Genomic DNA, 26,671 nt, shown 5'->3' with positions numbered 1-26,671 from the left:
TCACATTCCTATGAAAACTATCTATCTACCCTAGTGATATCGGGACATTCAAGATCGTGTCTGGTACATTCTGTCCCGCTGTCGAAGGTGCCTGCACCTTGTCCGTCTTTCCGGAAACTCAACGCATATCCCCGAGGGCACACATACACAACCATGCGAATCATGTGCAGGGGAAAGTAAAAACAGAAAGAAAACATCGCAAAGACAAGGAAAAATCATGCAACTTCATGCCGAATCGCCAAAGAAACAATCAAAACATAATAAAGCGCCAGACCATAACCTCCATGCAAATAAAAGATGACCAAAAAGGAAAGGGGGGAACAGAAAGCACATATGTAAGTCAAGCCCCCAAATATTGACCAGAAATCAACAGCAGCGACCTTTCTTCTTCCGAATCTCTACTGCCTCATCATGCTCATCGCCAGCGCTGCTCGGCGGGAATCCCAACCAGCTGCGACGCTTGTCACCAATCCCCAGACGGAAACTGCCATTGTTCTCGATATTTCTCGCCACAGGCGACGAAAGACCCTCAATGCCAGACCCCGACCCCGGAGTCGCAACCACGCTCGCCTCTTTCTTGTTCCTCTCCTCCACTAGCTTGCGCGTGATCACCCGAAACACCTCCTCGATCCCCTCCCCATCCTTGGCGCTGATCTCATGACAGCAGTCCCATCCAATATCCTGCCCCCAGAACCCACTACTCCGCTTACTATCGGGCCCCTGCAACGTGGTACTCGACGAATGGCCCAGAAAGCCGGCCGTGGGCGGCGGCGTCGACGCCTGCGACGGATACAACTGCTCGGCGACATACGCGATCGTGCGCTCAAAGGGGACCCGCCGTCGGGAGGGATCCAGAGCGACGATATCGGACTTCGTCCCGACGACGTGGATGACGATGGGGTCTTCCTCGTTCAGGTTATTCTTCAGCTCGAGCAGCCAGCCCGTCATCTCCTGGAAGCTCTGCTCGTCGGTGATATCGTAGCATAGTAGACAGGCGTTCGCGCCGCGGTAGTACAGGCGCGAGATGCTGCGGAACCGCTCCTGGCCGGCGGTGTCCCAGATCTGCAGGCGCACGATGGTGTCGGACGCGCTGTCCAGGACTCGCTTGGTGATGAAGGATGCGCCGACGGTCGACGCGGTGCCGGCGGGGCTGAAGGCATTCTTGACGTAGCGCTGCACGAGGGAGGTTTTGCCGACTCCTGAACAGAGTCCTCCGAGTCAGTAAACCACCCACTATCTATCCTATAACCCAAGCAAGAAGAGAAGACAAATCCAAAAGAGAAACATACCCTGCGCGCCCAACACAACAATCTTAGCCTCGAGAGAAGAACTCATGGCGGGGTAGACGCGAAGGCGGGGCCGACGGAAAGCTGGATTCGCATGATCCAGCAACAGCAGCGACGGGGCGATCGAGAAAAACGGGAATGCGTTCAGGGACCCTGGTATTGGCTGATTGCAACGTGTGGGGGCAATCGGCGAGACAGACAGAAAAGTAAAGTGAAGTAAGCACCTAACAAGTGTTGGAGAATTCCCGGGTCTCCTTTTTTTTTGGGTTTATTAATTCTCAAATGAAAAGCTTCAGTAGAATGGAAAGTAACGCAAAGCAAAGCAAAGCGATCTAAACACAACACAAACGAACAAAGAACAGAAATAACAAAATAGAATAGAAGAAAACAAAATCAAAGGAACTCTTCCCTTTTCCTCAGTCAGGGTTTCTTTGGTCGAGAAAATCGGATTCGATAAAAAAAAAAAAAATCTCCGATATCAATGCATCCAACGCAAAGCGAAGAGAGAAAAGAAAGGGAGGGGGAAGGGAAATGGGGAGAACAGAAGTTCGCGGGGAAATTCTGAAAAAGAAAGAGAGAAAGAGCCTCAAGATTCAAGAGTCAAACAATCAAGTCAGATCAGTCAACAATCAACAGGTCAAGGCCCGTCGCCGTGAATAACACCCATGGACTGGACAGGATGAGGACGAGGAGGCGGAGTCAGATCAGCCGATCACTGCCGCAAGCGATCAGGTGTCCGATTTGATTCTTGATTTTCTTTGTTTCGGGCTGATCCTGGCGTCGATGTTGTCGGAGTATGTATTTTCATTAATTCTATTTCGTTTTCATCAAGGGGAGAGGAAAAAAGGACAAGAAGGGGGGAGAGAAAGTTTTGTGTGAAAAGAAAAGAAAAAAGAAAAAAAAGAAAATCAGAAACAGATATGTCCAAAAAAAAAAGAGAAAAGAAATGCGAAGAATTTTTTTTTTCTTGCCCCTACCCTAATGTACCTAACTACATTACCTACCCCATGGTGAATATTTCCAACAGGCAGGGGGTTGTGCAAATGACCCTTGCATTCCTTGGCCTGCTTGGTGGCTACCTGGACCAAGGACTGGCCGAGTGGTTGGATGGACATGCAGTGGACATGCAGCGGCAGTACCGACACGGCAACTAGGCAGGGTGCTGCATACAGATCCAGGCGACAGGGAGGGCATTGAATTAATTAATCAATTATTCCCGGCGATTAGCAGGCTTATTGGGCTGCTAATGCTCTTGAATGGGGGTTGGGAGTGGAACGGGTCATTCAGCGACATGACAGGTATCTCTGCGACTGATGGATTCATTCCGTGATAGGGATCCATCCGCTCCCTATCATGCACCGGGGAGAAAGTGGAAATTGGAAAACGGTCTGGAAGCCGTCGACTCCGTACTCCGTATTCCACGATCCAATCCATGGGTAACCGCGGCCTGAATTTCAACCGCCCCCGCCGGTATCCTAGCGCTCATGACATCATTCCCGGGGCTGATGATGCGAAGGCAAGTAACCACCGACACTGACACTGACACTGACGCTGTTACAATTACGGAGAACTTAGGGAAATTATGTACTACAAAGTGTCATAGATGATGAGACAGAAAGTGTCACTTCTTGTAAGTCTTGTGGTCTATTGATATGTCGACCGTCATAAATGTACATGAGTCCGTGTGGACGAAACCACTCATTGATCCGTTCCACGGATCAGACTCAGGGGGTAGTCGCGGAGTAAAACAAAAATCCAAATCTGATCAGACCATATAAAATAACACACAAAACATCAGGGGAATATCGTGATATAGGTCGGCACAACAGGCCGATGACGGCGGTGCCAATGCACGCAGCGACAGGTCTATCGGGCGGCATACAATGTCCAAAACATAACATCCAATAATAATATATGGTATAATAAAGGAAAGGAAATTTGCGATCCGAATCAAGGCGGATCACGGGTATCGATGTAGAACGTTATCAGGGTTGGCAGCCTGACATAAGTATTTTTTAGTGATTTTGTGAGAATTTTTCTCAAAACCCATCATCCGTCCCCAAGACATGCTGAAAGATTTACTCGGAAGGAGAGTAATCGGCAGCAGCCTTCTCGGGGTCCTCGGCGTGACCGGCACCGAAGCCGTACTCGTTGGCCTTGGCCTCGATCTCCTCGTCGGAGAGCTTGGGCAGCTGGTGAGCGGCGGTGACATAGCTGATGTTCTCGGTGTATCCCTTGGCGAAGATGATATCGATCTCTTCCAGGGATCGGTTGGCGGTCTCGGGGTAAAAGAAGTAGACGACAGGAATGAACAGAGCGTTCAGGGCAGCGAAGAAGAGGTAAGTACCCCAGCTAATAGAAGCGATCATAGGAGGAGTCCACATGACGACAGCGAAGTTGAACAGCCAGTTGCTGCAGGTCGAGACGGCGTTGGCCTTGGCACGGGTCTTGATGGGGGACAGCTCGGCAGGGTACAACCAAGGCAGAGGCAGCCAAGCGGCACCGAAGGCAGCCATGTACAGGAAGAGACCGAACACGGCACCCTTAGCAGTCTCGTTGTCACCGGGGATCAAGCAGGCGAAGGTAATAACCATGGCAATAGCCTGGACGAAAGAGCCACCCAGGAAGAGCTTGCGGCGACCGATCTTCTCAATGAAGAACCAGGAGAAAGTGGCGAAGATGGCGTACACAATCATGTTGATACCACCGATCAGCAGAGACATGTCATCGTCCTGACCGATATCCTTGAGCAGCACGGGGAGGTAGTAGATGACAGCGTTGCAACCAGAAAGCTGCTGGAAGATCTGGGAAGAAGAACCGACAAGCATTCTGCGAAGGTGCTGGGAGCGTCCACCAGTAAGCAAATCACTGAACTTAGTCTTCTCGGCGGCACCGGAACTGAAAAGAATCAACCATGTTAGCAATGTTCTGATTCACAATAGCAATGCAGGTTGATTGATGGATGACATACGCTCTGATCGAGTCGATGACAAGAGTCTTCTGCATCTGGGTCTCGTGGCTGTCCACCTCCCAGCCACCAAGGGCGGCAAGAACATATTCACCCTCCTGGATACGGTCCTTGGAGATCAGGTAACGGGGCGAGTCGGGAAGGTAGTACATTCCGACGATAATGATGATACCGAAGATGATCTGGAAAGCGATGGGGAATCGCCAGACGAGGTCATCGGGGCCGTAGTGAGCACCGAAATCGATCCAGTAGGCAATCGCAGTACCGATGGCAATCACACCACCTTCGATACAGATGAGCAGACCACGGTTGCTGGTACGGGAGCACTCGGCCTGGTAGGTCGGGATGGTGGAAGTGTTCATTCCGTTACCGATACCAGTGATAACACGACCGATGAAGAACTGAAGAAGGGGGATGTGGTCCTGGAAGGAAGTGACCTGGATGATGACACCAATGATCATAACAACGGCACCAGACAAGATCATCAGGCGACGACCGGTCGAGTCACCGTACACCAAGGCGAACAGTGCACCAACCAAACATCCTAATGAACATAGTCAGTAGGAGGATCTACCAGGAAACGGTTCGAGGGGACTAACCGAGCTCGTAGACGGCCGTGACAAGGGCCTGCATAACCGAATCATCCTTGGTAGCAGTGAACACGTTGTTGAAAGCCTCGTCACTGATAATACCGGACATGACACCCTCTATAGAACCTGAATTAGCGACGGCTCGAGGCAGTCTAGCACAGGGGTGGATAGCACTCACGGTCATAACCGAACAGCAAGAAACCCATGGTAGCAACGGTGGACACAGTCAGGGACAGGGGCTTCCCCGACATGCCAGCAAATGAAGGCGCCATGCTGGGCGAACTAGGATAGGATTGATCGATAGAGAGAGGTAACAAGCACGGAACAAGTCTCCAGGGTCGGTCGATACACCAGGCGAGATCAGGACTAGGTGTATTCCTGGGCGGTTCCCTCGGTGTTTGGCCTGACGCGGTTGAATGGAAGGGAGTGTTGACAGAAAGACGACGAGAACAAACGCGGAGAAGAGACGGGGGGGAAGGGGGGATTTTCTACTTCTCCATGGCCAGGCGGTCGTGGCGAGCATGCATGCTGGCCGGCAATCTCTTATCCCCCAAACTCACCCTCCACCATATTCTGAGCACTCATAGTCAACCGTACCATTGTTTGTTTTGTGGAGCAGGGGACTGAATGCATCAATAACGCTGGGTTAAGCATTTCTTTGGGGCGGTTGAAGGCCCACAGGTGGGTACGCTTGAGATGCAATAAGCAATGACATCACAGTGCCTCTTTATGGAGCCGAAGGAAGAAATGGGGGAGCGAAATAAAAAAGCGAAAATCAGAAAAAATTAAATTTCGAAAAAAAGGACCAAGGAAAAGGGGACCCGAGGGAAAAAGAAAAATCAATCGAATAAATGAAATAAGATCGTTCGGTATGGGTCCATCGACGCCACCATCATTGGCGAACCATCCGAAAGCATCCATTCCGGCCCTCCTCTCAGAAGACACAGCTGGCCGATTGACTCCTCCACCGAGGCAGTAGTCGGTAAAACTCCACCACCTGCTCTCGTCAACAGTCGACACATCTCCCATTCCATCGTCGCATAGGGAAATACGTGCGTGCATTGCGGGTGTTCTTACGGAGCACATACCAGACTGTGTGAGCCGTGAATGGCCGATGGGCTGGACGACGTGCCGGACCGACCTACTTGTCTCGGCCATCTCCAGGCCTCCTGGGGAAGGTCAAGCGAGGAACCTCTCTGATCCCACGGGGAACGTCCCTTGTTCTCGGGGTCCTCGGGGGCAGCGAAGGGCTGCTTTTCCCCTGCTGTTCCCAACATCCGTGTACGGAGGACAGGGTCACCAAGCAAGGTACGGCCTCGCGCATCCCCCCTGATGAGATAATCTTGGTTTTGTGCACACATTTTCTCGTTCTGTACAAGTTCCATTGTCCGTTCCATTGAAGTAGGTTTCGACTACCTAATCTTTTACCAACCAAAACTTTGGAATGCTTCATTTCCTCCACCGTGCGTCCGCCCTTCTACCTCTGCCGTACAGGTTATCCACTCTGTCCTCCGTGCGGCCGCTGCGGGTGCATTATAATTATTATTATTATTATTATTTCCTCCGTAAATATTTATTTAATATTTAATATTTATTATTATTTTCTGCCGTCCCGATCTTTCCTAACGGGTTAAAGCGTCTTTCTCGGTCATCGTTCGGGAAGCCGTTCCCGTGGGTGCTGGTGTCCCGACCACACCTAGCGTCTTTTCTCTGCAAGGCGAAACAATCCCTGTACCCAACGTATCCAATAAGATGTGTACTTTCAGAGCCAGAGTGATTAAACAGAAATGAATCGATATTGCTATACGGAATACTATCTCAATATTCGGATGACAGGAACAGAAATAAACCAAAAAAAAAAGGAGCACGTAAGGTGATAGCCCTAACTACTGCCATTCACGGCGTTACAGTCGGAAGGGTGACCGAGTTCAGACGGTAATTCGACACCAGAAACGATGGATGCATGGATTTCCCAGTTCTCTCCACTCTCCAAATCAGCTTCACGACGTTTGACTCGGAGGCTCCAATTTTTTCCCTCTCTTAGCATATTTGGTTCGATTATCATCATAATACTCGTGAGTTCTGAGCATACTCCGTCGGCTCTGGATTTGCGCCTGTCTCGCACTCTCGCATTCCCCTTGCGCTGTCAGATTTTTTTTCCATAGAGTTTCTGTCTGCGTTCTTTTTTTCTCCGTGTCCGAGATGAGCGTCGAGGCAAGGCAAGGCAACAATCATTTCCCTATTGTTGCTATCACTACGACACTTAGATCGTTCGAAACTCCACCCCAAACCGAGGGGGGAGTTTCTCCCAGGTCCATTGGTCCGTCTAAAACACCCGGTCTTTCTCCCCCATTCGCAACGCACTTAGATTAGCGACCCTCTGCGTACGTCAGGTTTCGTGCATATGCTGTGGTCAGCCGCGCACCGTAGTTGGCAGGAGAGCGGAGAGAAGCATGTCTTAGTCAGTGGTTGTGACCAGTTTCTTTTCTTCCATGTGTGTGTGGGTTTTTTTTTTTTGTTCTTTTTTTCTCGTTTCTGGCGGTCCACTCGGACAAAGGTCATTTGAATCTAGATAATATCTCTTAGCCGCACCAATACAGAACAATCATAAAACAAAAAACCTGTCTGACATCGGTTTTTACCCGACGCTCCAATCACCATGACACTGACAGACCAACGCGACGTCAGAAAAAGGCCGCCGACAGCAGTCCAGATCATCAAATTGCGTCAATATCAAAACCCGCCAAGCGCCAAGTACTTCAGAAAAAACAAGAAACGGCGAAGCTCAGGGCAGCAGCGTCTTGGGGGGAACAAGCGTGCGACAAGACCTCTCGGCAAACGCGAAAGTGGGGCAAAAGAGGAGAGGGAGTGGGACACACCGTGACCACAACCAACTTTCCGCTGAATCCCTCGAGGGAGATCCCGGTGGATCGCCACTTGGCCCTAAACGACGCACACCAACCCGACCATCATCATTCTGGACGGCCCAATCATCGTGGGATCGGCCTCCACCTCATTGGCCAAGTTGCATGTGCCTGCCCACACGCTCTCGGCCTCTCCTGAGCCGCTGACGATTGTGTGGCAGTAAATCCATGCGCCGGTCGAAAGTTTCTGCCCCTCCCAGGGTTGCCCCATCGTTGCCCGTCCAATGACCAGGCCTTTTTTTTGGATCGATCCTGCGTCAGTGGTCTGGGTTGCCCTCTTGGGTGAACCGCCCGGAAGTTGCGGATAGGGAATAATGGAGTCGGAGCCATCAGGTCGTCCGGAATCCGGAGAGACGGTCGGATCCGTACGATTCGGATTCGTTAAGCGGCTCCTGTTTCAGTAAAGCGACGGGGAGACTCCGTGCTGAGGTAATGGCTATTGCCTGATGTCTGAGAGGGGAAGGACCGAAGGAGGAGGCAGCCATCAAAAGAAAAGATCACCAACGGGCGAATGATAGAAAAGAAGTCGTCATTCCATCCAGCGAAGCCACCCAACGGAGCATGACACCTGCACGATGATGTTATATCTGTCAGTTCTGTCAATGTGCGTTTGAATCATCTACGCTGTACACTCGGATCCAAGGGCAAGATATCCGATGTGCCACCGTGCGCAGGGTCGACGAAGATGCCGTAAGCTATTGTCTCGTGATGGTGTGAGTAAGCCTTGTGTCGTCATTCCGCTTTGGCCCGGTCATATTCCGTCGAGTATTGAGCGTAGGGACCATCAGAAAAACCGTTCATAACAGCCGTCCATAGACATTATCGTAAGCACCCGGGTGTTAATCTAGATGTCTGCCCTCATCTTCTTTCGAAGTGGACCAGACAATCTAAGATTTTTTTTCGTGTCCACTACCTGTACATTAGTGTATGCAGCCCCTCAGATTTTGCAGGCTTTCCCATCCTCTACGGCATCCTAGTACACCAAACCGTGCATTCGGTCAGGAGAAACTTCGGCTTGAGGTTCCATCCCGAGTCGCCAAGTCGGCCGCAGAGCGTGTAGAAAACCGGCCCGATGGTCGTGAAGTGGTAAGATGCCGGTCGTACACGGTCGGTCTTGGCTGCAAATTGTCGGCCTTGGCTTCGAAAAAGTGTCGGACAGATGCCGCTTGATGTTTTAGCCTGCCGAGTCGGTAAAGGTCTTGGCCCAGGATCCGACCAGAGGATGGATTGGTCCATAACGTCAGACCGTCATGGACCATCGAGAAACGGTTTGTTTCGGAGGAAGGGAGGACACGAAATATGAAAATAAAAAAAATTAATAAATGAAAAAGAATAAAAGGAAAAAAAGAAAATTAAACCCAAGAAAAATGTCTGGATTCTGTTCGACCACACCGAAAAGATTCTTTCGCAACCGGTGGGAAAAATTTTCGTCGAATGAGAGTGGGCGTTAGTCATCACTTGCTGAAAGTGTCGGATGCCAAGGTTATCGTCGGTCGACAATTGCGGTAGTAGCGAAAAAGGAAAAGTGTTAGCTGGATATTAGTGACAGGGGTAAAAAGGTAGATAGGTGAGACGCAAAAAAGAAGGGCGAGTAGGCGACAATGCGAGGACTTTTGTACAACGCACTGAGGAACTGTTCGGATCAGGGGGTCGAGCAGGTCGGGAAGCCGATGGGTTAAATACACACTGGACTCGGCACGCCGGTGCCGATAGTAAGGGAGTCGGGGCTGGCATGCCGGAGGTCTCGGACCATCATGGTCACGAGCACCTGAAAAGAACACGAACTGGCAATTTGTATCAGGGGTAGCCTACTCAGGGGGTCCAATCATCTGTCTGAGACCGTGTTCTAGATGCCTCATAGCCACGAGAACAGACCAAATAGCGCGGATGTCTGAACACGTAGAGCGATCAGGAGACCACGAGCCAGGGGCAAGGCGCGTAAACATAAATGAAGAACGTGCGTTCAATGGAGGAAGAGTGTCCATGCGCGTGCATCTTGCATTTCTAGCTTCGATGGCAACATCGAACCTCTAAACGAATATTCCAAACCTGTTTTTGTTGGTCCGGAAACAGGAATCAATCGTCGACATCATCCGTAGCATCCGGTCATAGATAGCACCTACGACTGTAGGAACGTCAATCTTATGTCAGGCGGAGAACTGATAGCTAAGAATAGCCAAGATATCTTGAATGAGTTAAAGTCAACCATGAAACAGGCACATGATTATCAGTTCGCATCCTTCAATGGCATACTCCGTAATTCCATTCTTCACAAGTTTAATGATCCTTGCAGGAGCCTAGCCTGGCAAGTAGATTCGAATCTTCTAGCAGCGAGAACCCCTTAAGCTAAGAAGGCTTGATACCAATCGCCCAATCAGTCATGGTGAATTGTCACCGATACTGCTGGGCGGTGGGTAGAGAGGCCTTAGGCGCGTGCATGTGATGCTTCCAGAAGATGCATAGAAGCAGGAGAGATCAATGATGGCAGTCGCGTTGCACGAGTGTGCATTGCCTCCTGTCACAGCATGATCCAGAATGTGGACTCGCTCAGCCTTATACAGTGGGCTCACTATGGGGCAATAAATGCATATCGTGAGTCTAAAAATAAGGTCTAATAGACTCAGGACAACTCGCCACCGTGTTTGAAGCACGAGCCCATCTGTCATCTGAAGGAGCTATGCCCCGTACCCCATCGAGATCAGATGATGTAATTGTTCATGCCTTGGGGCCTGTATAATCTGGCAGCCATCCATGCTGTCTGACATAAGCTGTTTGTTTGCATAATTTGCACACACCTCGGCTTTGTTGCTTCTTTCTGTTCACGTGCATACCAGGCGTCCAATTTTAGAGTGTTGCATGCGGACAATGTTTTCGTCAAGTAGGTTGTTTATCCTGCATTATTGTTGATAACTGAAGTGAGACAATTCTAGCGTGTTCGATGGGAAAATAAATAAATGCAGGGCAAATATGGACAGATATCCCTTACTAGTTACATTGCAGAGCCAATTAATGGGAGATTATTGCAATATATTTTCTGTAGTCTGTCTGGCTGTCAGGCCTAGACCACGATCCATGCCTTGTCAATTATTTGATTGATCTGTCCTAGACTCCCTTGATGGCGATTTCGCATATCTCCGTAGTACAGATCGAAATGCAATCTGCTCTCCCTCTAGAGTGGCGTACCCCTGCATTCTTGAGACATGTACGCAGTACGGAGACATGTACATGTCTGTGCACGTACGGCCTTCCCGTCGTCAATCGGAGCTGTCGTATTCCAGACTGTTCCACGATCATGTTGAAATAGAACCTCGGTTCATTAAGACTGTCGAAGTATCCTGATAGCCAGTCCATCTTGAAGGCTGGTCTCGGCCGACACCCGTTCGCAGAACAGGACTTGCCTGCTCTGAGCCGATAGGGCGATAAGCCAGAGTCGCAGGGTGAAGATGATCTTCGAGGCAGAGTCGGCCGAGAGGGCGAAGATGACCCGACTCCCCCGCAATTCCCCAGGCGCTCACCTTCCGTCGGTCATCCTCAGCCAACGAGTGTCGCCCGATTTCTGCTCAGCCGCCTCCAATTCGCTCGCTGTCTATTAACCCGAGCTCTCTCTTGTTCGGATCTTCCACTGAAATTGAGAGGAAGGAGCGGTTAATTTACCTTTTGGCTAAGTCAAAAGCGCCACAGTGCGTTTTCCTTTCTCCCGAGAGCTTTTTCTTAAATCGCCCAACGTTTATAACTCCCCCTTCATCAATTCCCTCCTTACCTCTCAGATCAATTCTTAGTTTGCCTCTGAGTCGCAGCCATGAGTAACGGCAAGCTTACCGGCGCTGATGTCGCCCAGCATAACTCTCGCGAGTCGTGTTGGGTGATTGTTCATGGGAAGGCCTATGATGTGACAGAGTTCCTACCAGGTGTGTTTTGACTTTTGAACGGGGAGAAACTCCCATTCTCACGAGAGCAATTGTTTCTAATCGCTGTATCAGAGCACCCCGGTGGCCAAAAAATCATCCTGAAGTACGCCGGCAAAGATGCGACCGAGGAGTTCGACCCGATTCACCCCCCCGACACCCTGGACAAGTACCTGGACCACTCGAAACACCTGGGTCAAGTCGATATGAACACTGTCGAACGGGAGGAGAAGGCGGCTGATCCGGAGGAGATTGAACGTCAGGAACGTATCAAGCTCATGCCTCCGTTGGCAGCATGCTACAACCTGATGGACTTCGAGTCGGTCGCACGCAACGTGATGAAGAAGACGGCGTGGGCCTACTACTCCAGTGGCGCAGACGATGAGATTGTACGTGGGAATTGCCATAGAATGTCTTCTAGACTTGATATGCTAACGTTCAACTCCTCCCCAGACGATGCGCGAAAACCACTCCGCCTTCCACAAGATCTGGTTCCGGCCACGAATCCTCGTCGATGTCGAGAACGTCGACTTCTCGACCACAATGCTCGGCGCCAAATCATCCATTCCCTTCTACGTGACCGCCACTGCCCTGGGCAAGCTCGGCAACCCTGAGGGCGAGGTCGTGCTGACACGAGCTGCCCGCAACCACGACGTTGTCCAGATGATCCCCACCCTCGCCTCGTGCTCGTTCGACGAGATCGTCGATGCCAAGCAAGGCGACCAGGTGCAATGGCTGCAGCTGTACGTCAACAAGGACCGCAACATCACCAAGGGCATCGTCGAGCACGCCGAGGCGCGCGGCTGCAAGGGTCTTTTCATCACCGTGGACGCGCCGCAGCTCGGCCGTCGCGAGAAGGACATGCGTTCGAAGTTCTCGGACGTCGGGTCCAGCGTTCAGTCGTCGGGCGGCGACTCGGTCGACCGGTCTCAGGGCGCCGCGCGTGCGATCTCCTCGTTCATCGACCCCTCCCTCTCCTGGAAAGACATCCCGTGGTTCCAGTCCATCACCAAGATGCCCATCGTGCTGAAGGGCGTGCAGTGCGTCGAGGACGTCCTCCGCGCCGTCGAGATGGGCGTGAACGGCGTCGTCCTCTCCAACCACGGCGGTCGCCAGCTCGACTTCGCCCGCTCCGCCATCGAGGTCCTCGCCGAGGTCATGCCCATCCTGCGCGAACGCGGCTGGGAGGATAAGATCGAGATCTTCGTCGACGGCGGTGTCCGTCGCGCCACGGACATCCTGAAGGCCCTCTGCCTGGGCGCCAAGGGCGTCGGCATCGGTCGGCCCTTCCTGTACGCCATGTCGGCGTACGGCCAGGACGGCGTCGACCGCGCCATCCAGCTCCTCAAGGACGAGATGGAAATGAACATGCGGCTGATCGGCGCCCGCACCATCGCCGATCTTAACCCCAGCATGCTGGACGTGCGCGGCCTCGTCGGCGGCCACAGTGCCCCCGTCCCGTTGGACACGCTGACCCTGCGGGCGTATGATCCTCTCCAAGCGCCGAGGTTCAGCGAGAAGGCCAAGCTGTAGCTTACCTCGGCCCTTGTTGTTCAATTGCTATGACTGCTTTGATACCACTGCTTTGTCTAGTACATACTACGACCCATCTACTCCCTTCCTACCTATCTCACGACTAATAGGTAACCCATACCCCTTCTTTCGATTGTATATACCCATCCTATCTACTCAACACGTCTTATACGTTGGAAACGCTGCTGTATTATTACCAAGAAAAGACCTAAAGTCTAGAAGCAATGAAAGGAAAGAAAGAAGAAAAAAAAAACGAATCGACTTTTTATATATTATAAACATTAAACTATAAATTCAGTATCACATTCCTCTCTTTTCCGTACTCAAATTCGGATTCAAATGCATGACCGAGTTTTCAAACACCACCAAACACCCACGCACGCAGACCTAGCATGAAAATGCTTGCAAAAATTAAGTAACAGGCTCGAGTAAACGATAAACACGTATGGTATATACATCGCATCACATCCTCTCGTCACATCATCACCGGCACCCACTCACATCCATCCTTTCGCGTGTTCCTCCATTCCCGACCGATTCTCTACTTATATACAGCGAGAGCCAGTCAGCCAGTCAGATCGTCCAACCTGAGCCCGATAGATAGATAGATAGATAGATAGAAGCTCTACAGCTCCACCACCTGCGGCTTATTCGCCAACCGCCCAGAATCACCATACATGCACGCCGCATTAACCATCCAGCCACACCCCATCTCCTCGCCGCCCCAGACCTTGGCCCAGACGACGCCCATCAGGCCGTATCCCAGGACCCGCGTGGCATCCACCCACCCACTCAGGTCGAACAGGTCGCGCAGGAACCCGAACAGGGCGCTGGAGCGCGAGTAGCGCGCGCGTCGCCGCCGCGACAGACACAGCCGCTCCCAGGCGCGCTGGGCGCCGTCCCAGAACACCGGCTCGATGCCGTACGAGTGGTGGATGTGGCCGAAGACGTGGAGCGCGGGGCGCACGCGCCAGGCCTCGGCGAGGAGGTAGGGACACCCGGTCGAGTAGACGGGGGACATGTCGAGGTGGGATTGCGGCGGGGTGTGTGTGATGAGGATGTCGGTGGCGGCGGGGACGGTGCCGGACCAGGCGTCGTAGTAGGGGGGGTAGGTGAAGGCGTGTTCGGGGCCGAAGGACATCAGGGCGGGGACTTGGGGGGCGCCGTAGAGGGTGAGGGAGCGGGTTCGGGAGGGGGTGGTGGTGAGGGGCGATGTGGAGGATGCTGAGGGCGCAGAGGGAGGAGGGAAGGAGAGCGTGACGGAGGAGTGTTGGAGGTAGTGGACGTCGCCCCATTCGATGCGGGTTGGGGAGTCGAGTTCGTCGAGGGAGCGGAGGGAGGCGGTGGATGAGGAGACGGCCGTGAAGGAGGAGGCGTCGCGGTCTTCGGCGAGGCGAGAGCGCACGTCGAAGTAGCTGTCGTGGTTGCCGCAGACGACGACTTTGTGAGGGTGAGGCAGGGCGCGAAGCCAGTCGACGGCGGCTTGGATGTCGCGGACGCTGCCGTCATTGGTGAGATCGCCGGCGTGGATGAGGAGATCGCCGTCCGGGATGTCGGCCCATTCTAGGCTGTGGGTGTCTGAGATGCAGACGACGCGGATGGGACGGGCGTCTGGAGGAGGGAGTCGAGGGGGTCCGCGGAGTCGAAGGAGACATTGGTGGAAAGGGTAGAGGAGAGCTGTGAGAGGGGAGGAGATGAAGTAGTCGGGAAGCGAGCGGCGATTATAGGGGTTAGACATGGTGTGAGGAGAGAGGGGTGAGGAGAGGAAAGGAAAAAGGAAAAAAAGAGCGAAGGAGGTGGAGAGAAAAAGAGAGGAGAGGGGAAGGGGAGGGGAGGAGAGGTCGAAGTTGGATGCCTGCAAGTAAATTATCGGCCTTACCCACTTGACGAGGTGATGCGGAGGTGGGGATGCGGTGACATAGCCGCTGCCACCGCCAATGATCTCGCTGCTTCCCCTCTCTTGGATTCTTGTCTCTCTTCGCTCTTCTCTGGACTTGGGACATGGGATGGCAGCCAAGCACGGTCGCACGAGGTTCTGTCGGTCGCTCGACCGCCGTCTCCAATTGGTGTAAAATATTCATGGCAATGAGGCCACTTCAAGTAGGCATAAATAGCACAACATATACGGAGTAGCATCTTGGGAGAATCTGGTCTAATGGAATATTTACACATATTGATCTGACCGAGGCCATCGAGGCCCATGCGTAGACATGGGTTGGCCATTCTGAGGCAGTCAACTCAATTTCTTTCTTTCATTTTTTGTTGTTTTTCGGTTAGAAGATTCAATTATGAATTTGGCTACAGGGTACACTATTACAGCTTAAATAAACCAATTGAATAACCGTGTCAAGTAAGCCATAAATATTACTACCAATTTTTGTATTATAGCGACCAGTGATGCTCTCTGGTTTTGGGAGTGTGATTCCAAAACTAATTTACATATCAAAGGAAAATTAAAAATGAGTATATGTTTCAAAGATGAATTCTATTGTTCAACTACATTGTCCAGCGGACTAAACGGCCAATGCAAACCACTGCATGTGCTACGTTTTATAAGGCAGGTATTGAAGGTTGATGGATATATATTGGCTATCACCGATGCCTACAGACCGGACCATTTAGATTATAATATACTGAGAGTTTAAGTTCTAGACTGAATGATTTTGTTGTCTCTTTCTTTGCCATTATTATTGCCCTCTTCCTGTAAAATATGACATCCCCCAAACTTGAATTCAACATGTGACTTCCAGCCTGATTCCCAAGGCAGCAGATGAGTTCATTCGATGACGACACCGACAGATGACTCAGCAACGCCCAGACCGGCAATGGCCACTGGAGGTCAACGTCGCCGAGACCCTCAGAGGGCGCAGCATTGGGGGATCTTCATTATTACCTCAGTGATGATGAGGAAGGCACTGAGATACTGAGATATGGAGGGGAAGCAGGGAGAACCCAGCCATCACGATGGGGGGATTGGGTGGGAGACCGGGATGAGGGCGGGCATCCACCCTCCCATTGGGCTGGATCAATCCGACCTCGAGTCTAGACTCGGACGGAGATTGGCAGGATTGACACCACCACCTGCGATCGCGGATGCTTCCAATCTTGCTCGTGTCCAGTTATCCCCATCTCACCACGCTGGACACTGCGATCAAGTCTCGCGATCCTTCCCGACCAGATAGAATGCCGTGCGAAACCTCCCAGCCGCGTAGAAACAGCCGACTTGGCGCCGATCGCAAGGTATCCTCAGTCGAGGCCGGAAGCAGACAGGAAATGGCTGGTATCGTCATCACTTCTGCCTCCCTTTGCGCCCATATCTGCCAGGTCTATCCCGGGAGATGTCTTTTGATATCGTGTAGACGTTGAGACGATTAGATTTTTAGATTTTAGATTTTATTTTCTATTGATTTATCTTTCGGTTAAAAATCCATCACAGCAAAACAAGTCAATGTGATCTCTAGCGCCAAGTCGAGGAAAGCCCGACCATCGGAAGGACCAACCAAAGGCCAAACCATTCATGATTTGCCACATCGGTACGGGGTAGTGCCATCCACCACCTTCACCTTCTGGATGTTCCCCAGGGTTTGGAGGGCCTGTCACTTGCCGGCTTGTATCGTCTCTGAACGCGTCGTATCCCTTGACTAGAGGGGATCCGGAAGGGAGCTCAGACGCCGTAGATGTCATTCTGGGGTGGAAACCCATTCCTGTCCGATCAGATCTCCGGGTGTTGACATTGTTTTCGACCTCGTTTCTCCATATCGTTTGCGTCATACGCGCCTGCATCCATCTCCCGACACATTCTTCTGTTTCCATTACATGCCCAGCTGGCACCTGCCATCTTTCCTTCTGTCTGTTCCACCTCATGCTTGCGGCGCCGTTTCGTCTGCACTTCTCCGACCGTACTATCCTCGTCCCAGTCTAAGTTCCGGTCTAAGCCTCCAGCTCAAGCACTGGAGAGACGCCGAACAAGCAGAGAGAGAGCCACCAAACACAACCCCTCGCACAACCACCTCCCGCCGCTTCTCTCCGCCGCCCACACTTTCTTCTTGTTCCTCCTCCTTCTCGACTTTTTTTGCGCCAACCCGACTTTTTTGCCCCCTTCCTTCCCTTCTCTCGCCGTCTTCTTCATTCGCCCCTCCCTCTTCCTCCGGTCGCTACTTGTCTTTCCCCTGCGCCGTCTCTGATTCCTTATCGCTCGCCATGGACGGGGTCGACATCACCAAGGCCGTCCTGAATAAAGGGAAGCAAATGGCTAGCGTCGCTGCTTCTGCTGCCAATGGCAACGGCGGTAAGAAGAGAAGAAAAGGGACCGACTTGAAGCCGATCGTCACCAACGACGCCGCTTCTCCCGCCGTCGAACAATCGGCCACTACTGAGGGGTACGACCCAATCTTTCTTGTCTAATTCATCGTCGCTGTTTCTTCCTCATCTGTCTTTTCCGCCGTATTGTTCTGGTCCCTGATTGTTTGCTTTCCTTTTTGGTTTTGCATTTCTTTTTTCTTTTCCCTCTTTTTATCTTTTCTTATCATTCCTCTGCGTCGGTCTTGGTCTCCACTACGTTGGGCATATTTTTTTTTTTCTCTCCCCTCTTCTAACCATCATGGGTGGCAGGGTTCCCACATACGGCGTTCCGCCGTCGCGTTCTCCCTCCACGTCCTCCGTCGAGGAAGTCGAAACGACCGCCGAGGAGGAAGATTCGGAAGACTACTGCAAGGGTGGCTACCACCCTGTCAGCGTCGGCGAAACGTACAATAACGGTCGCTATGTCGTCGTGCGCAAACTGGGGTGGGGTCACTTCTCGACCGTCTGGTTATCCCGCGATACCACCAATGGCAAACACGTCGCCCTCAAAGTCGTTCGCTCCGCCGCCCACTACACCGAAACCGCCATCGACGAAATCAAACTGTTGAACCGCATCGTTCAGGCCAAGCCCGCCCACCCCGGTCGCAAGCACGTCGTCAGCCTGCTCGACTCGTTCGAACACAAGGGTCCGAATGGCGTTCACGTCTGCATGGTCTTTGAGGTCCTGGGCGAGAATCTGCTGGGCTTGATCAAGCGATGGAACCATCGCGGCATCCCCATGGAATTGGTGAAGCAGATTACGAAACAGGTGCTTCTGGGATTGGACTATATGCATCGGGAATGTGGCATCATCCATACGGACTTGAAGCCGGAGAACGTCCTGATCGAGATCGGTGACGTGGAGCAGATCGTGAAGGCTTACGTGAAGGAGGAATCCAAGAAAGACCACAAGGAAGACAATCGCAACGGGCGACGACGACGCAGGACCTTGATCACGGGGAGTCAACCGCTACCGAGTCCGCTCAACACCAGCTTCGACTTCAAGCACACCTCGCAAAATTCCCACAGCAGTCTCAGTCAGATGATTAGCGGATCGCCAGGTATGTATTGATCTGCATTCATCAAGTGCGGTCGCTCATTTACATCCCAGGTCCTTCTGCCAACGAAGGCACGTCGATGAAAGATTTGCTGGGTATTAAGGATGAGGATGAGAAGCAGAAACAAAGAGAGAAGACAACGTATGTTCACCGAGAACGCGACATACCCCCCCTACGTGGCTTGAATGCTAACATAACATAGGGATCTCTTGGAGCGCGAGGTATCAGGAATCTCGCTAGACAAGACATCCTCGAAAACGTCGAACGATGATCCCGAATGCGACATCATCTCCGTGAAGATTGCCGATCTGGGCAATGCCTGCTGGGTGGGACATCACTTCACCAATGATATCCAAACACGACAATACCGATCGCCGGAAGTCATTTTGGGTTCCAAATGGGGGGCGAGTACCGACGTATGGAGTATGGCTTGCATGGTATGTTTGGAATTCGGTCTTTGCAACGGGTTCCCCTTCTAACTGGGCTGTAGGTTTTTGAACTCATCACCGGCGACTACCTATTTGATCCCCAATCCGGCACGAAATACGGCAAAGACGACGATCATATCGCGCAGATCATTGAGCTCCTGGGTCCCTTCCCCAAGTCGCTGTGCCTGTCAGGGAAATGGTCGCAAGAAATCTTTAACCGCAAAGGCGAATTGCGGAACATCCACCGACTACGCCATTGGGCGCTGCCCGACGTACTTCGCGAGAAGTACCACTTCTCGGTGGAACAGAGTATGCAGATCAGCGAGTTCCTGCTGCCCATGCTGGAAGTGTCTCCGGAGCGACGAGCCAATGCCGGTGGCATGTCATCCCACGTGTGGACGAAAGAAACCCTCGGGATGGATGGAATCGACCTGGGGATAACCCCCGGCAGCAAAGGCGAAGGTATCGAGGGATGGGCGACGGAGGTCAAGAGAAGATGAAGCACCACAATACACCAAGGCTTCTAAAAGTGAGTCATATGACCTATCATTGAGTCTTTTATGAACGGGGGGAGGGAACCATTTTCTCTCTATTTTCTTTACAATATCTTATGGAAATTTTTGGTCTTCATTTGGCACTTTACTGGATGTTTATGAATTCTTCGACATGACCTGCATGCCTACCTGTTTTACACCCAACCTTGCTGTTATCTCTTTTTCTCTTTTTTGACGATCCATGCTCCCGCCTCATTCTTTTTTCCTACTCTTCGTGAACCTCCATAGAGTTCTGATTTACCCTGACTTTTCTAAACCTGATTGGTGCTCATATATCGACACTTTGTCTACCTCGAGACTGGCGCTTAGACACATTCAAAAGACCCTCCTCTCTTTTCCTTGGTTGAACCGTCTCTGTTTGCTATCTGATTTGATTTGTCCTTGCTTACGAATTGCTAAGCCTTCGCGACCATGTTTACGAGCCAACGCAGTATGGGATCCGGTGTGGGGTGTCATGGCGATAAGATGATACAATGACAGAGTTCTCTTTAGGGAATCTGTAAATATGATTTGAATGCACATGCTTCCTGGTCCATGTATCTGTATCTGTAACTGAATCTGTCGGAATGCTTACTATGTGCTGTTGTGTTCATTCGCTCTCGTCATCCAACTCCTCGCTCGGCAGCTGCGCAGGAAACCACCCGTACCGATCCAGATTGATATAAAACTCCCCCATACTGTCCATCAGCACCTCCACGCCTTCCCCTCGTAATACCTCCGCTTGACGTTCTGCGCTCCCTGGTTCTCTGGATATTAACTCGTCAGTTTTAATATTAAAAAAAGTGTCATGAAAAGCAAGATGACCAACCGATGCGATATCATCCCTTTAGAATTAATAACCCGTTGCCACGGCACATTGCTCGAGTTATAGTATTGCGTCGGGTCTGAGGGGAGATGCTTCAGGCTGACTCCGACTTGGCGGGGCCGTTGGGCTATATACCATCCATCAGTCACATTTTTGGCTACTGCTTATTGATCTTACGAGGTAGGTAGGTAGGTAGGTAGGTAGGTGGGCAGGAAATAAGATCATGACTGCTTACGTTGACCTAACAGGAGCGCGATCTGGCCGTATGTAGTCACCTTTCCAACCGGCACCTCCTGCACGGCGGCGTACACCGCGTTGATCCAGAACTCGGCTTCCTCGGAGCGGGGCATTCTTGGGTTGGTTGTTTTCCCGATATGGGGTTTTTGGGAGGGGTTTGGGTTTGTGGGGGGATTGGTTTATGGATTGAGAAGTATTTGGGGAAGTTAGACTTAGTAGATAAGGTACGGTAGGTTGGTTAGGTTAGTGGGGAAGGTCACCGGTGACTGCATGGATGTTGGATACGTGGGTAACTGGATCTGGTAAGGCGCCGTTTTTAGGTATAGGAAAGATTGACTAATCAGTGGGCTGTTTCACCTACTATCTTGATCCTTGACAGTGTTATGTTTATTTATGGCTTGACTAGTGTGTCAAGATGGACATGGCTACTGCACCTGTGCTGTGCCTTTCCACAGTCCATCTACGGGTCTCTTTCCCAACATGCCCCGTTATTAGAAAGGTAAGTAACGTCAACCGCCAGTAACGAGAATTTAAATGGATTAAAATGTCCGACAAGCTTTATATCCAGAGTTTGCACATTACTAGGTTTGGTAGAGTCTCGGAGTTCAGTCCAGGACCAGTCAGTGCTTTCAGTGGCTGGACGGGTCTCTAACGCGCGCTCGAGTAAAACAACGACAGGTGGACAATGATAATACGGTCTTAGATTCCTTAATTAAGGATGAAACTGGTCAACATGACCTCACTAACGGTGACAGATAACGGGCTGCTACGGCAGTTCTTGTTCTTGATATACGGTCTCATCGCTAATTTCTCATCCCTTTCCTTCATTGCACAATGAAACCAAATATGCTGCAATAAAATTAAAGATGTTAGGACTTTTCTCAGTTTACAACGCCTTATCTCAAGCTTCTCCTTTTCTCTTGCCCTGGTACAGTCAGACCAAAGATGAAGCCTGTAACAGGGAGTCTGCAGCTCAACCTCAACCACCTCAAGCTCCTCGACCTGCTCGACCCCCTAGACGTTCTCGAACTCCGCAACCTAAATCCCCTCAGCCCTCTCAGACCGACGATATCTTAGCCCTCACGGAGCAATTGGAGGAAATCAACCTTTACCATGGAAAAGATGACCAGAAAACTACACACAGCCCTACCTCGTATGAGACGGCCATCTCATTTTTCCGAGACGAAGTGACAGCGCATTTGAGCGACATCGTCCTTCAAGAGAGCCCAGCCCGGCTTATGAGCCTAGTTGACCAGGCAAGATCTGCCCGGGGACGTGCTCTAGAAATCAAGCCCCCCAGTGATTCCGGGCTACATACCCAACCGAAGAAACCCGAAGAGCCCACGCAGAATCCCAAGCCCGAAGTCCAATGCTGCGTCTGCTACGAAAAAGTCTCGCAGAAGAAAATCGTCCGCCTTAACTGCTACGACACCTGGTGCACCGGGTGCATCAAGGCCCTCTTCCTCAAGGCCGCAACCGACCAGTCCCTGTTCCCGCCGAAATGCTGCCGCAAGGAAATCCCCATCCATACGATCAAGAGCACCCTGACTGCCAAGGAGCTGAAGACGTACGAGGACGCGAAGATCGAATACACCACCCCGAAAAAGATCTACTGCAGTAACAAGTCCTGCGCCAAATTCATCCCTCCCGGGAACATCGTCCTGGGGGACCAGGCTGACTGCCAAGCATGTCGATCCAGGACGTGCGCGGTGTGTCAGAATCCTGCCCACAAGGGCCACTGTCCGAAGGACCCGAGTCTCTCGGACACGTTGAAGTTGGCTGATAGAAGGGGCTGGAAACGCTGCTATTCATGCGCGAGGATCGTGGAACGAAGCGCGGGCTGTAGCCATATAACGTGCGTACCGATCAGCTACCCTGGCGTGTCTATCGTTTGTCTAGTGACTTGTTGACTCTAATTATGGTGTTTCTCACGAGCAGATGCGTATGCGGCGCCCACTTCTGCTACGCCTGTGGTAGTAAATGGGCGACCTGTCACTGCTCAAAGTACTGGGCTTATTAATTCACCGAGACGACGTGCAGTCAGGGGTGTCCTATTCGATCGTCTCACTCGAATCGCCGGCTTTTTATCTCACAGTTGTGCGAGACTCTCGAGGAATCAATCACCATTCCGGATCTCTAGCACTGCTGTCGCAATTGGTAGGCGTGATTGGATTATGCGATACTTGTGGGAGATATGCTGCTGTGCTAGCATCAATGTTCCATCGCGATATGTGAGCATTGTCGATAGACTCTCATGGAATTTAGAGTTGAAGGGCAATTGTAGTGGTGTTTTCTAAGACTCTGATTGGGGTTTACGCTTGGGTTGAATCGTAGAACTAGCATGGTGTAGCATCGCAAAGAAACACGTTTGTTGAATTTACTCGAGGAATTCTACGTCTTGTTCTCTACCTGATAAACCCCTCTTAAACTGCCTATCTTGACCATCCATGTAGATACGCAGCTCTCCTCACCAAACCCCCCTACCCCTCCACCAAATAAAAAACCAAAAGAAATCTACAGATTCTTCTTCCCAACCAACCCACCCCCTCTGAGTCCCCAGAACAAGACCCCCACGACGACGCTGGCGCTAGCAAACACCGTCCAAAACGCACCCCTGTATCCCTCCATCAGCGCCAACTTGTGCGCCTCCGCGTCTGCTGACGCTGACCCCAACCCCGGCTGCAGATGCGTATGCTCCGTGATCGAAGCCGCGATGGCCGCCGTGACGGCAAGACCGACTGAGTTTCCGAACTGCGAGACTTCGTTGAAGACGCCGCCGGCGAGGGATTGGATTTCGGGCGGGAAGGAGTCGGAGATTATGATGTTGGAGACGGTGAAGAGGACTGGATGGGGGTTGTTAGTTTGTATGTATTCAGTGAGAGTGAGGGTTCTCGTTCATCGTAGGGTGTATGGTGATTCATTCAACTGGGAAGATCATAGTGGAAAATGGGGAAAATAGAAAAGGGAGCTAGACTAACCGTCCGGATTGACAGGGGATAGGAAAAGCGCCCAGAACGGCGCAAGCCAGAACTTCTCGTCGACCTTCACCGTGGCCATCAGGACCGGGGCGATGACGGTGACGAGGGCCGATCCCACGGCGAGGGTCTGGACTTTCACGCGGGAGATGAGAAATGCGGTTGCGATGTTGACGGCCACGCCCATGATGACGTGGGGAAGGAAGCGGATGGAGCTTTGCAGGGCCGAGAGGCCTTGGACTTGTTGGAAGCTGAACATGATGTCAAGGGGGGTTAGTGAACAGATACCTAGGCGGAATGGGTGAAATGGGAGAACATACTAAAGCGTCGTAAAATACTCAATCCCATTCAGCGAAGCCCAGCAGAAAAACACCGAGATACAGATCGAAGTAAAGGGCGCATTACGCCAGAGGCGGTTTGGGATCAACGCCGGCCGGTCCCTCCGTGACTGGTAGTTCATCCACAGCGGGAAAGCAGCAAGCAAGACGCCGGAGACGACGAGACAGACGATGCTCTGGACGTCGCGAACGCGCTGGTAGGACGAGCTCGTCATCGCGAGTACATACATGAGGAGACCGAGCGCTGCGCTCATGAGGACGGCGCCGACCCAGTCGATGTCCTCGAGTAAGCGACGATGCCATGTCTTCTGGGAGGGGTGATGCACCGACGGCAAGGACCAGATGGACGCCATGGAGAGGCAGAAGTTGATGATGGCCATCATGTAGTAAGCCCATCGCCAGCCGATGGTGTCGGTGAAGATTCCGCCGAGGACCAGGCCCAGGGCGTAGCCTAGGGGCTGGCCCATGCCGTTCATGGCGAAGGCCGTGTTGCGCCATGTGCCCCGGGGAAACGTGTTGGTGATGAGGCTGACGGCGGTGGGTAGGCACATGGAGATGGCGATGCCCAGGAATGTGCGAAAGAGAATGATTTGAAGGCTGGTTTGGGCGAATCCGACCCCGATCGTGAAAGCGACATAGAGAAAACTGCCCGTTACCCACATCAGCTTCGCGCCGACGACATCGGCAATGGCGCCGAATATGAGAAGGAGGCAGCCTGCGGCGAGGGCGTAGACCGCTGCTGGCCAGAGAATCAGGGCTTCGGAGATGCCGACGTCGCGGGCGATTTGGGGGAGTGCGGCGATGAGGATGCCGGAGCCCATGGTGTTTAGGAAGCTGACTCCGCTGAGGGTGATGATGACTGCAATGCCTTTGACTTTGGATACTTTGTGGTGAATCTCTGGGGTCTCGTTTTCTGAATTTGATACTTGCGTAACTGATGTTTCGGAGTTATTGCTTTCAATGGTACGGTTACCATTTGCTATGTTATATTCGTTTTTCAGATTTGGTGGACTCGATGCCAATTCGATGGACATCGAGTCCGTGTTTTGTAGAGTGACACTCATTGTGGACGTCATGTCTGAGCCAGTACAGATGAGGATTGTCGAAATGAAACACTAGAAAGAGTGCAAGAACCGAACCTGTGAATAGCTAAGGAGGGAGAGGAGTTAGTAGGTTATATAGGTAGTTGTCATGGTGCGGAATTAGGATAGAAGAGCCGACAGAAGTACTCTTTTCACATAGCGAACCAAATTTCGGCTTGACACAAATGACCAACCAAATTGACCTCTACCATGTAAGCTCTTTTCCATTTACCACCGAACAAATATCACTAATCACACTAGATCTTAACAGTAAGCATAACGACCAGGATGATGTGGGGGCGCGGATGCAATTCCGAGCTTTATAATCCGAAGGATGGGCCACGATTGCATACAAACGAGATAAGATTAGTCTTTGTTTCATCTAGCTTTCTGGTCTAGAACTGGAAAGGTCCCTATGTGCCGGTTCTCCTGGTTAGTTGTACCTTTTTCCAAGAAAGTATTCTGATGGAAATTCTATAGACGTCCTATTTTAGAGCATCTATTAGGGATATTCGTAATTCATGTAGTACATAAATTCTAGCACCGCCGAACCCTAGCTAAAACAAAAACAAGATTTCATTCGCCACCCAAAAGCCAAGTCATTTGACACCCTAACCACTAAACAAAGAAGGAAGAACCCAACCTAGGCAGTATTTCCTATAGGGTCGCTAAGGTACCATTCTGCGAAATCCCTAAGCGCCTTGGAAGTCTGGTCGCGGAAATGGTAAAGGCCAGAACAGCCCAGTATAAGCTTTCGACCATCAAAATATGCCTCGATTGCACGCCCACACTTGCCCATGAACGAGATAACCAAAACCTACAAAGGCACAGTCAGCAATAGACAAAAGTGGCCTGCGTGGAGGAGGCATAGAGTATTACCGGTGCAATCATATGATGGAAGCGTCGCTTCCTCAATTGGCCCAACATCAAGCGAAGAATAATCAACAGCTCTCCACGAAGAATGTGCTGGTTCTTCCCCTCTAGGTTGTTGTAAATAACCGCTTTGGTGTGAGGGAAGCTTCCCCCAGGGATATCTGTCATCCTAAATGTCCCAAACTCGGGCTGCTCATATCCATACACACTTTTGTACGGGGTATAATCGCCGACACTAGAAATTCACCGGGATTAGAAGAATGTGCGACCAACAGGACAGAGCTCAGCGGAAAGGCGCACTCACGATTTTCTGGACCATGGCATGCTGACCGTTTCAAATGGTGATTGGAAGGTATAGGACGACCAGTTGTTTTCAATCTGATATGCACGGTCGACTGGGTCGGTAAAACAGGGGTCCTCGTCATCCAATACTGAGTGGATGTGATTAACTCGATTATCCTCAGGCTCTGGGAGGCTGGAATGTGGCCTGAAGAAGAAAGGTTTGCAGTTCGAAGTTCGATCAAGAGTGACTTGATGGATTTCTATTTCCAAATTTTCAGCCTGTGATGCATTGAGTTCATGCGCTTCGAGAGCCTCAACTTGCTGCTCTAGTCGCAGCAAGACTCTGCGTCGCTCAAGGTGCTCCGGTGTTTCGACAGACATGTTTTGTGCTAGGGTATTTGAATCTGAATAAGGGATAGCTTGGTATGAAAGGAGTTAGATGTCTGGATGGGTTTAATTGGAGAATGAGTATCTTTTCTTTTATATCCCTAA

At 51.4% G+C, this 26,671-nt stretch overlaps 9 protein-coding genes across 9 annotated transcripts; 3 read left to right on the top strand and 6 right to left on the bottom strand.

Moving 5' to 3' along the window:
* Positions 1-366: 366 nt before the first annotated feature.
* On the bottom strand, positions 367-1,335 carry P170DRAFT_429624 (Rab family GTPase; the record flags this gene model as incomplete). The annotated part of the gene is made up of 2 exons (XM_024847903.1): positions 367-1,199; positions 1,290-1,335. The coding sequence occupies 2 exons, from the start codon at positions 1,333-1,335 to the stop codon at positions 367-369; spliced, it is 879 nt and encodes a 292-aa protein (XP_024700195.1).
* A 2,029-nt stretch (positions 1,336-3,364) lies between these two features.
* P170DRAFT_479432 (putative MFS monosaccharide transporter) lies at positions 3,365-5,116 on the bottom strand (the record flags this gene model as incomplete). Its single annotated transcript, XM_024853675.1, has 4 exons — positions 3,365-4,184; positions 4,258-4,798; positions 4,854-4,961; positions 5,023-5,116. The coding sequence occupies 4 exons, from the start codon at positions 5,114-5,116 to the stop codon at positions 3,365-3,367; spliced, it is 1,563 nt and encodes a 520-aa protein (XP_024700194.1).
* A 6,423-nt stretch (positions 5,117-11,539) lies between these two features.
* P170DRAFT_440094 (L-lactate dehydrogenase (cytochrome)) lies at positions 11,540-13,503 on the top strand. The gene is made up of 3 exons (XM_024849991.1): positions 11,540-11,676; positions 11,749-12,062; positions 12,127-13,503. Exons 1-3 carry the CDS (start codon positions 11,568-11,570, stop codon positions 13,204-13,206), a joined length of 1,503 nt encoding a protein of 500 aa, XP_024700193.1. The 5' UTR covers positions 11,540-11,567; the 3' UTR covers positions 13,207-13,503.
* Positions 13,500-15,307, bottom strand: P170DRAFT_440093 (metallophosphatase domain-containing protein). The gene has a single exon (XM_024849990.1). The coding sequence runs from the start codon at positions 14,942-14,944 to the stop codon at positions 13,832-13,834; it is 1,113 nt and encodes a 370-aa protein (XP_024700192.1). The 5' UTR covers positions 14,945-15,307; the 3' UTR covers positions 13,500-13,831.
* Positions 15,308-17,406: 2,099 nt separating this feature from the next.
* P170DRAFT_479429 (serine/threonine-protein kinase) lies at positions 17,407-19,533 on the top strand (the record flags this gene model as incomplete). Its single annotated transcript, XM_024853674.1, has 5 exons — positions 17,407-17,585; positions 17,818-18,608; positions 18,659-18,746; positions 18,808-19,042; positions 19,096-19,533. The coding sequence occupies 5 exons, from the start codon at positions 17,407-17,409 to the stop codon at positions 19,531-19,533; spliced, it is 1,731 nt and encodes a 576-aa protein (XP_024700191.1).
* Positions 19,534-20,081: 548 nt separating this feature from the next.
* Positions 20,082-20,851, bottom strand: P170DRAFT_467555 (MGMT family protein). Its single transcript, XM_024852487.1, has 3 exons — positions 20,628-20,851; positions 20,396-20,519; positions 20,082-20,333 (listed from the first exon to the last, which is right to left on the bottom strand). The coding sequence occupies exons 1-3, from the start codon at positions 20,740-20,742 to the stop codon at positions 20,177-20,179; spliced, it is 396 nt and encodes a 131-aa protein (XP_024700190.1). The 5' UTR covers positions 20,743-20,851; the 3' UTR covers positions 20,082-20,176.
* Positions 20,852-21,867: 1,016 nt separating this feature from the next.
* On the top strand, positions 21,868-22,649 carry P170DRAFT_365954 (BRcat and Rcat domain-containing protein; the record flags this gene model as incomplete). Its single annotated transcript, XM_024844735.1, has 2 exons — positions 21,868-22,484; positions 22,568-22,649. 2 exons carry the CDS (start codon positions 21,868-21,870, stop codon positions 22,647-22,649), a joined length of 699 nt encoding a protein of 232 aa, XP_024700189.1.
* Positions 22,650-23,152: 503 nt separating this feature from the next.
* On the bottom strand, positions 23,153-25,135 carry P170DRAFT_391326 (MFS transporter; the record flags this gene model as incomplete). The annotated part of the gene is made up of 3 exons (XM_024845937.1): positions 23,925-25,135; positions 23,608-23,855; positions 23,153-23,472 (listed from the first exon to the last, which is right to left on the bottom strand). Coding segments are annotated over exons 1-3 (1,662 nt in total), but the record flags the coding sequence as incomplete, so codon positions are not given.
* A 490-nt stretch (positions 25,136-25,625) lies between these two features.
* Positions 25,626-26,668, bottom strand: P170DRAFT_513009 (uncharacterized protein). The gene is made up of 3 exons (XM_024855052.1): positions 26,202-26,668; positions 25,904-26,132; positions 25,626-25,841 (listed from the first exon to the last, which is right to left on the bottom strand). Exons 1-3 carry the CDS (start codon positions 26,558-26,560, stop codon positions 25,668-25,670), a joined length of 762 nt encoding a protein of 253 aa, XP_024700187.1. The 5' UTR covers positions 26,561-26,668; the 3' UTR covers positions 25,626-25,667.
* Positions 26,669-26,671: the final 3 nt, after the last annotated feature.

Source organism: Aspergillus steynii, assembly GCF_002849105.1.
Source record: "Aspergillus steynii IBT 23096 chromosome Unknown P170scaffold_8, whole genome shotgun sequence".
In the NCBI taxonomy this organism is placed as follows: domain Eukaryota; kingdom Fungi; phylum Ascomycota; class Eurotiomycetes; order Eurotiales; family Aspergillaceae; genus Aspergillus; species Aspergillus steynii.
The sequence above is the reverse complement of the archived record's forward strand: the minus strand, read 5'-3'. Positions and strand labels throughout refer to the sequence as shown.

Excerpts from the sequence above, each read along its gene's own strand:
- P170DRAFT_513009 (XM_024855052.1), bottom strand. The coding sequence starts at position 26,560 with ATGTCTGTCGAAACACCGGAGCACCTTGAGCGACGCAGAGTCTTGCTG. Across the intron at positions 26,133-26,201 it reads ATGCCATGGTCCAGAAAATC|TGTCGGCGATTATACCCCGT; the intron begins GTGAGTGCGCCT and ends GTGAATTTCTAG. Across the intron at positions 25,842-25,903 it reads TCCATCATATGATTGCACCG|GTTTTGGTTATCTCGTTCAT; the intron begins GTAATACTCTAT and ends GTGCCTTTGTAG.
- P170DRAFT_440093 (XM_024849990.1), bottom strand. The coding sequence starts at position 14,944 with ATGTCTAACCCCTATAATCGCCGCTCGCTTCCCGACTACTTCATCTCC.
- P170DRAFT_467555 (XM_024852487.1), bottom strand. The coding sequence starts at position 20,742 with ATGCCCCGCTCCGAGGAAGCCGAGTTCTGGATCAACGCGGTGTACGCC. Across the intron at positions 20,520-20,627 it reads CGCGCTCCTGTTAGGTCAAC|CCCAACGGCCCCGCCAAGTC; the intron begins GTAAGCAGTCAT and ends GATGGTATATAG. Across the intron at positions 20,334-20,395 it reads AAAGGGATGATATCGCATCG|AGAACCAGGGAGCGCAGAAC; the intron begins GTTGGTCATCTT and ends GTTAATATCCAG.
- P170DRAFT_440094 (XM_024849991.1), top strand. The coding sequence starts at position 11,568 with ATGAGTAACGGCAAGCTTACCGGCGCTGATGTCGCCCAGCATAACTCT. Across the intron at positions 11,677-11,748 it reads TGTGACAGAGTTCCTACCAG|AGCACCCCGGTGGCCAAAAA; the intron begins GTGTGTTTTGAC and ends TCGCTGTATCAG. Across the intron at positions 12,063-12,126 it reads GTGGCGCAGACGATGAGATT|ACGATGCGCGAAAACCACTC; the intron begins GTACGTGGGAAT and ends ACTCCTCCCCAG.